General features: G+C 46.6%; 1 protein-coding gene across 1 annotated transcript; it reads left to right on the forward strand.

Annotated features, from left to right (window-relative positions):
- Positions 1 to 4435: 4435 nt before the first annotated feature.
- On the forward strand, positions 4436 to 6276 carry RXFP3 (relaxin family peptide receptor 3). Its single transcript, XM_027635349.1, has one exon. The coding sequence runs from the start codon at positions 4614 to 4616 to the stop codon at positions 5949 to 5951; it is 1338 nt and encodes a 445-aa protein (XP_027491150.1). The 5' UTR covers positions 4436 to 4613; the 3' UTR covers positions 5952 to 6276.
- Positions 6277 to 8794: the final 2518 nt, after the last annotated feature.

An 8794-nucleotide genomic window follows, 5' to 3' on the forward strand; every position in this document is an offset into this window, starting at 1 on the left:
CTAAGTCACACCAAACCTTCACTCTCAAAATGGAGAAAGTAGAGTTATAAAACGCAGTTCAGACTGTAACAGTTGTTGTCTGAATTTAGTCAAAAGCATGAGATTGTAGCCTTGAGCTCATAAAAAGACAAAGGGATATGCTTTCCAGAAATTGGAACTGAGAAAATAAACAAATATGAAATTTCCTTTTCCTGTTTCCTTCTCCTCCTCCAGAGTTTTGTTTTAATGAGAAGAAAATGCCACGAAAAGAATTGTTAATAAACAGAATACAATTGCAAGAATGCAACATTTGAGAATAATGTTATATATATTACTAACTCTTTTTGATGAAATCTGTTCAAGAGCTTTACTATTACTACGTTTTGCTTCAGCATTCAAATAGAAAGAAAAATTAAGCATCCCTTATTGCTATAAAAAGACCCCAAGAAATAGTCCCATGTTTCTGTGTTAAGTTATATATTCAACATTTCAGTAATTTGTTTTAAGCTACAAAAATTACTTTTATTTTGAAAATAGAAACCCATCTCCCTTGCCAAAATATTTCAGAAGAACGTACAGTTGGTTCAGTCACTGTTGTAATTGTAGTAAATCTTTTGTTTGTGTACGAGGTCTGTAAAAGGAGTGAAAAATTACAGGAATTCTTTAGGGTGAATTGTAGGAAAAGTGTAATTTTCAACAAATGTTGAAAGTTTTTTTGCATGTTTATCTGAAACATTTTTAAATGCTATTTGAGAAACATCTGCAGGGACACTTTTATCTGTAATACAATATAGTCAGAATCAATGGGCAGCTTCTGTTGGTGGTCTGAACTGGTGAAAGCTTCTTAAGTTTGCTGTACTGATGGATCCTGTCTGCAGGCAATCTAGCAACCTCAGTCCTATGGATTATTTTAGCATAATACTACATATACGCCAAAAAGCCTCTTACAAAACCCTGCAGGATCTGTTTGAGATCTCCAAAATAAACAAATCAGCCATTTTTTCATGATTATCACCAGAATACATCACAAAAGCCTATGCCTATCAAGTTTATTCTAGTTTTCATAAAGTTTGAGTCAGTAACACTAGTTACACTGGTACTTTGATAAAAAGAAGACTCTGAAAAGTTACATATTAGCAACAAGCCTTTGGCAGCATTGGTGAAATGAGTAGGGAACAAACAGAAGACAATATTTTCCAGAACAATGACCCTTGGGTATTATATTTGCTGAATTTGGCAATACTTTTTGGAAGTAGCTGATGGCTTTTTAACATTTTTCCAGCCATGGAAGTGTTCTGACAGTGTGTTGAATTATTCAGCAAATATTTCTTTTATTATTTATCTAGGTGTAGCAAGTTTCCTTACCTGCCTCTAAAACTTCTCTAAGATGAAGAATGACAAAAAAAAAGTATGGTCCACCTAAGGCTAAAAAGGAATTTCGCTGGTGTTCAAAATATGAGCAAAACCCTTGGGTAAATATTTCACACTTGCAGCCCTGAGTTCAAAGTTCACTACCAGTGTGTTCCTGTGAGATACCTCAGTTCACACTTTGTGGCTTTCTCTGGGTGATGAAGAGAAAAAGCAATATATCTTTGGACATTGTTTCCCACCTTCTCACCTTTCTGAATCACTATTACTCTTCAGCCCCTGTTATGTATCAACAAGATGTGCCAAGCAGAAGAAATGGTAGAAGAAATTACTCTGTGTAAGACATGCTCACTGCAATTTTTCCAGTAAAATATTTAAAACTGGGTGTGGAGCTAGCAATGTGATTAGAACGGGGGCAGAATTAATTGTGGACAAAATCCACTTCTGCACTGTCAGTCTCACTAATGATTTACCAAGTGAACGAATCATAGCCTCTGTATGACTCTATTCCAGATTATTTTTTTCCTTGTGAGCTGATAGTAGCAGGACCAAGTAGAGATGTAAAATTGAATAAGAACTTGCCTGTGGCAAATATATTACCACCCCTGGTTTTGGATAAGTGCTAACACTAGTGCCAAGGCAGCTATCACTGCTGGGGGCTGGCGGGCACCTCACCTCCTGCACTGTTTACAGAGCCTCTGCAGTGTTGCAGCTCTGATTGAGACTCGGTGTTTTCACTTTGCTTGTTTATATGGTTGTTCCACTGCCATTGAAGGATCCTTGGCTTTCTCTTCTGCATGCACGGTTTTACAGTTGACTGCAGCACTGGTGGAACCGATGGGATTGTCAAGTTTCACTTCAAGGATGGTTTCCTCTGCATGAGAGAATTTGAGAAACTGTTGCCATTCAGCAGGCTAAGAGATGCAACTTAACACCCTACTATTGAAAATGGCACCTCAATGCAACTCTAGTCAGTGATTAAGAGGTATGGGAGCCTAGGAAAAAATCCATGATTTGGAGAAAGTGTGTTGGATTTGGTTGGGGTAGAGTTAATTTTCTTCACAGTGGCTAGAATGTATATCTGGTTTGTGCTTAACACAGGGTTGATAATATAGAGATGTTTTTGTAATGACAGAGCAATATTTACACAGAGCCAAGGCCTTTTCTGCTTTTCATAGTGCCATGCTGGCAAGGAGGTTGGAGGTGCATGGGAAGCTGGGAGAAGACACAACTGGGACAAGTGACTCAAACTGACCAAAGGGATGTTCCAGACCACATGACATCATGCTTAGTAAATAAAGTGGCAGGAAGAAGGCAGAAGAGGGTGATCTTTGGAGTGATGGAGTTTGTCTTCCCAAGTAACTGTCACACATGGAGCTCTGCTCTCCTGGAAATGGCTGAAAACCTGCCTGCCCATGGGAAGCTGTGAATTAATTCCTTGTTTTGCTCTGTTTTCCCTATTAAACTGTCTTTGTCTCAACTCACGAGTTTTCTAGCTTTTATCCGTCCAGTTCTCTTCCCCATGCCTCTGGTGGGGAAGTGAGTGAGTATCTATGTGGTGCTTGGTTGCTGACTGGGGTTAAACCACAACAGGAAGAAATGTCAGGAGTCCATTTTTCAAGGGCTTCTGCAGTCAGCCTTCTGAAGGCTCTGTTGGGATTTTTGTTGTTGTTTGTTTTGTTTGTTTTGGTTTTTGGTGGGGGTTTTTTGTTTTGGTTTTTTGTTTGTTTTTTGTTGTTTGTTTTTTGTTTGTTTTTTTGTTTTTGTTTTCTTTTGTTGTTGTTTTTTTGTTGTTTTTTAATTTAATATGTCATTCCAGTACAAATATATAGTATAGCAAGTAATCTGGAGTCTAAGTCTTTCCAGGGCATTGCATTGCTAATTCAGGAATTATATTCGTTATATGCAATATGAATGATGTATAAAACTTCCTAATTACTCTTGTTCCCCTTTAAAACTCCCATACCACGATCTGGCTGATACTTTTACAGGGTTTCTGTAGATTTAAACCAAAATGATGAGTGGACTGCTGGCAACAAATGGCGCATACAACAATGTGTTCAGGAAGTTCAGTGAGATAAATCAATGGAGAAATAATTTACTTGTTAAATGTTCCGTTAATCTTCCCCTGATGGCTGATTCACAGTGCTTTATTTAGATATATTTAGAATCTGTTTAGTTTTCAAAATGCGCAGTTATCTTGGTTTATTTAAAAGCAGGAGGGGAGAAGGAAAACCTCCGTTCCTTATTCCCATCGGTTGCTTTATCTTTCTGCTGCAGACTTGGTGGGGAAGTGAGTTTCGGGCCCCAAGCACGGCGGGGATGGGGCCGGGGCCGGCTGCCGCCGCTTCTCGGCGCGACGGGGCCCCCTGCGGGAAGGATCCCGCGGCCGCCCCTCCACCTCCCTCCCGAGGAACCGGCTGCTCCCGCTTTGCCCAAGCACTGCGTGCCACCACCAGCCGGACTTTACAGCTTCGTTGTACGTGCGGTTCGTTTTACAATTAGGGAGAGCCACCGTCCCCCGCCCTCCCAAAAGCAGGAGAGGCTTTTGTCAGCCGCTGTCCGGAACGCGGTCATTTTGGGGACGGCGAACCGCGTCCCGTCTTAGTGCCGAGGTTTCTCAGGCGTGAGAGCTCAGCTTGTTTCGTGCTCACCCTGCGGCTCGGCGGAGCTGCGACTCGCCCCCAGCACTTGATCCCGCGCAGGGGGCGGGAGGAGGGGGGTTTCTGTGGGAGGTGACCCGCGGGGCGCACATCGGGGGTATCACATCGTGGGGTGGGGTGGGGGAATCACCTCTGGCCGGGCGCTTGCCGAGCTCAGCCCGCGGGAACGCGCCGCCCGGCTGGTTCACAGGCGCCTTTCCCCCCAGGTAGGCGGGACGGGACGGGGGCGATCCGTGGGGAGCAGCCACAGGGATAGGGGAGTCCGGGAGCGCGGGAGCCGCGCTCAGTACCCGGGAGAGCTCCACGCCCACCGCGCATGCCCCGGCCGTGCCTGCGCGGATATAAGCGCGGCGCGGGAGCGGCGCCAGCAGTGCCGTCCTTCCAGCCGGGAGCAACCGTGCCAGCCGTGCCAGCCGTGCCAGCCGTGCCAGCCAGCCAGCCAGCCAGCCAGCCAGCCACCTACCTACCCACCCACCTACCCAGCCAGGAACAGCTGTGCCGTCCATCCAGCCGGGAACAACCCGTGCCCTGTCCCCACTGCCGCTGCCGGTCTGCTTCTGGGAAAAAAAGCTCCTGCGGACCCGTCCTCCACCCTAGCATGGGATGGGTGAGCCCTGCGAGCGCGGTACCTGCTCGCCGGCCGCTGGCATGACGGAAGGAGCGGACCGGGAGTCCTGGGACGCGCCACTGGGTTTCCTGGAGGGCGTTCAGATGGACAACAGGAGCAACGTGTCCTTCCTGCAGTTGTTAAAGAACATCAACCTGGAGCGAGCTGACGGGATGCAGGGGGACAGCTCTGATGTGGTGAGAATTATCATCTCGCTGGTGTACTCTGTAGTGTGCGCCCTGGGGCTGGTGGGCAACCTACTGGTGCTCTACCTGATGAAAAGCAAACAAGGCTGGAGAAAATCCTCCATCAACCTCTTTGTGACCAGCCTGGCAGTGACTGACTTCCAGTTTGTGCTGACCTTGCCATTCTGGGCAGTGGAGAATGCGCTGGACTTCAATTGGCTCTTTGGCAAGGCAATGTGTAAGATTGTCTCATATGTGACAGCCATGAATATGTATGCCAGTGTATTCTTTCTCACTGCCATGAGTGTGGCTCGATACCGCTCTGTGGCTTCAGCCTTGAAGAATCAGCGTCGAGGAGACCCCCTGGGTGGCTGTTGCTCTGCCAAGTGGCTTTGTGCACTCATCTGGCTGTCAGCTGTCCTGGCTTCCCTGCCCCATGCCATTTTTTCCACCACTGCCACTGTCTTTGATGATGTTCTCTGCCTTGTCAAGTTCCCAGAAGGCCGAGGCAGCAATGGCCAATTCTGGCTGGGTCTGTACCACATCCAGAAGGTGCTGCTAGGCTTTGTGGTGCCGCTGGTCATCATTAGTCTCTGCTACTTGCTCCTGGTGCGCTTCATCACTGACAAGCACGTTGGCAGCACTTGCAGCGGCCCCAGCACCAGGCGCCGCTCCAAAGTGACTCGGTCAGTGTCCATCGTGGTATTGTCTTTCTTCTTGTGCTGGCTGCCTAATCAAGCACTTACAACATGGGGGATACTCATCAAACTCAACGTAGTGCACTTCAGCAACGAGTATTTCCTCTCCCAAGTGTACCTCTTCCCCATCAGTGTGTGCCTGGCACACTCCAACAGCTGCCTCAATCCCATCCTCTACTGCCTCATGCGCAGGGAGTTTCGCAAGGCACTGAAAAGCCTCCTCTGGAGGATCACCTCACCTTCCCTCACCACCATGCGCCCTTTCACTGACACCACCAAGCCTGAGAAGGAGGAGCAGGCTCTGCATGCCTTGGTGCCTGTTCACCCTGTCACTGCTGCTTCCCCTGCTGCCGCCATCCAGCCGGAGGTGGCTTATTACCCACCCGGGGTGGTGATGTACAGCAGCCGCTGTGACCTCCTGCCTGCCAGCTCCATGGAGCATCGCTGCTGAGATGGGCAGGGGGCTCTGGGGGGTGGGACTATGGGCTCTGTGCAAGGTGTGGCCCTGGGATATTGAATGCCTGCCAGGGACAAGGGGAGGAGGGATGGGTAAAGGAGGACTTCTGTGTGAGAGATGCTGTTTTGTGGTTGTGTCTGCCCTTGGATGCTTGATGAAAATGCCCCCTGAGCTGGAGAACAGGAGTAGGAGGAGGCAGAGGTGGGGTGTCTCTAGGAGATGCCTTTTAGTGCTTGTTCTGGGTCACAGGAACTGGGGAGGGTGATGGGACTCCAGCCAGGGAGGATGCAAAATGTGCAAAGTACCATAGGAAGGAGAGTGACTGTGTCCCCTCAGCTTGGACCTGTAAGCAGCAAGAGACCAGCAGCTCTCCCACCCTGTTTGTCTGTGGCAGGGAGAGGGAGCTGAGCTCCTTTCTCACTGCTGCAGGACATTGTAAAAGGTGCCAGCCTGACTGTGGTCGCTGCTCCCTGGGCTCCAGTGCTGGCACAGGGATCAGACAGCCTATGTCCTATTTCAAACCTGCCCTAAGGGAAACAGCCAGGGCAAGTGGGTACAAGACTCCTATTGTTCAGCCTTGGCTTCTTTCTCCTCTTTTAAGAGACCTATGAAAGAGAGGGGACAAGGGGCACTGTGCTCCCCTCCAGATCTGTGCAGGATATGTTTTTCTAGCTACTCCCATCCCCTCAGCTGCTGCCAGGATATAGAGCAACCCAGACAGCCAAGGATAAACCCAAGGACAGAACTTGAATCTTGATGGGGAGGCGTTGCTTTGCCTGGGTTTGGAGGGGAGGATGTGAGCCCCCTGACATTGTGTTCCCCATACTCTCTCCAGGCTGCCGGGGGAAAACCTCACTGCCCAAGACCATGTGGAGCAAGGCAGCATCTTTCCCAGGGTGCTGAAGCTGCAGGCTTTATTCTTGCTGCACTTCAGACAGTTCGTATTTCACTTCAGGAAACCAGCACAACTGTAAATAAAATAATAATAAAAAAAAAAGGGGAAAAATAAACAACCTTAGACACTTCACATCACTTGCTCTGGGATACTTCTGGGTTCAGTTAAAACCAGGTACAATGGTTTTGTTCTGCTAAGGGTCTGCACTGACGCTTGCCAGTGTTTCAGTTAACTCCAATTCAGTTCCTCTAGGTTGACCAGCCCTAGGGTCTGCAGGTCAGCACTTTTGTAGCCTAGAGAATGTCAGGGACAATGCCTGACACAGCCTGTGTTCCAGAGAAACACTCAGCAAATAATTTAAGGTTGATCTCAAATGAACTTTTCTGGGGATGAAAAAGTGTATTTTTAAGCTGTGAAAGTTTTTATGGTAAGGCTATATATTTACTTTTTAAAACTTTGTTTTTAATTATGAGGAAAAAATTATTTAAAATGTAAAGGTCAAATATTTGTTTTAAAATATGGAAAAATGCAACAGTTATTGTTTTGTTTACAGAACACAAGTTCATTAGTTCCCTATACTATGTGTGAGATGATTATTTAAATACAATATTCAAACCCCCTTTCTATTTCCAGTCCCTTTCCTTGCAGCCTAACTCCAACATCTACCTGACACTGCTAAAAAAGCATTTATGCAGAGGGTTGTTTTAGTACTGATGCAGAGGAAACTTGCTATTTCTGTCCAGAGAAAACTGCAATGACATTAGTGGCAATTATGCTTTTCAGACTCTGTTTACTGTACATGTTGGTAACTCCTGTTGTAAAATTTGGGTTTGGTCTGAAAGCAGCTGGTTCTGCTGCTTGCAAGGAGAAGCTTTTTTTCAAGGCAGAAGAGACTTCTACAGCCTTAGGCACTTGCTAACTGGGAAGATACTGATTTCCAAGGTGTCTGGAGAAGAACAGCAGAAATGAGCTGCCAGCTGATGGGCATGCTTACACAGATGCAAAGACTCCGAAGAAATCAGATATATCCACAGCAGAACTTGAGCATCTGAGTACTGTACAACTGCCTCTCTGACTTCCTAAATCCTGACTTGGCTGCCAGTGTATGTCTATAGGTACTTAAAGCTTTTTTTCTAGTGAAATTCTTTGTGCCTAGAAATCTGCTCCTGAGCATGCCTAAATCAGTTTAATTCTGTAGCACTTATCTCTGTGCTTGTACAGATATGGGGATATCTCTGTTGGGACTGGGCATACTGTGTATCCTGCAAGGGAGGCAACTCTGCATCCCGACACAGAAGACCCTGTACCAGGCCACACTAAGTCAACAGAGGCTGTAAACTTAACTCATTCCCTCCATCCCTTTGAGTCTATGTCTAGATGTGCTTCTTCAGTCCCACCTTCAATGTGTGTGCAGATTATGCTCCTTCCTCTTCCTGTTTGAAACGCTGAATTAGGGGTCATAGCTCTCACGCGCAGGCTGAGAGATCAAGCTTCCCCTATTTCACATCCCAGGGGAACAACTGAACCTTTGGACTACTTTGTGAATGTGGTCAAACTCTCTGGCTTGAAACAGTTTCCTGTTTGTATGACTTGCTCACTGTTGCTGAATCAGAAAAGGTAAGCAAGCCCTCAAACACTACCTTGCAGCATAGTGGTTAGGGTGTAATCTCCAAAGAGAAATTGTCTAGATATTTTTTCACTGTAAGCACAGAAGAGAAATTGGATCCAGGTCTGGATTTTAGGTCTCCGCTTTCCAAGAACAATGTTTACCTTGCTGCTAGGTCCTGGTCCAATTAAAGTTTCAGTATGTTGTGCAAGTGTTTGAGGCCTTTCCGCAGGTATAGCATCCTAGTGAGTAGAAGAATTTGCGAAAAATTCATTTGGGTCTCACGTGTTCTGAGAGAAGGCTCTAACGTCTGTGCTGCAGATGAAGAAAGCTGCA

The sequence above is a fragment of the Corapipo altera genome, unplaced genomic scaffold, assembly GCF_003945725.1.
Source record: "Corapipo altera isolate COAL_440 unplaced genomic scaffold, ASM394572v1 61411, whole genome shotgun sequence".
NCBI lineage: Eukaryota > Metazoa > Chordata > Aves > Passeriformes > Pipridae > Corapipo > Corapipo altera.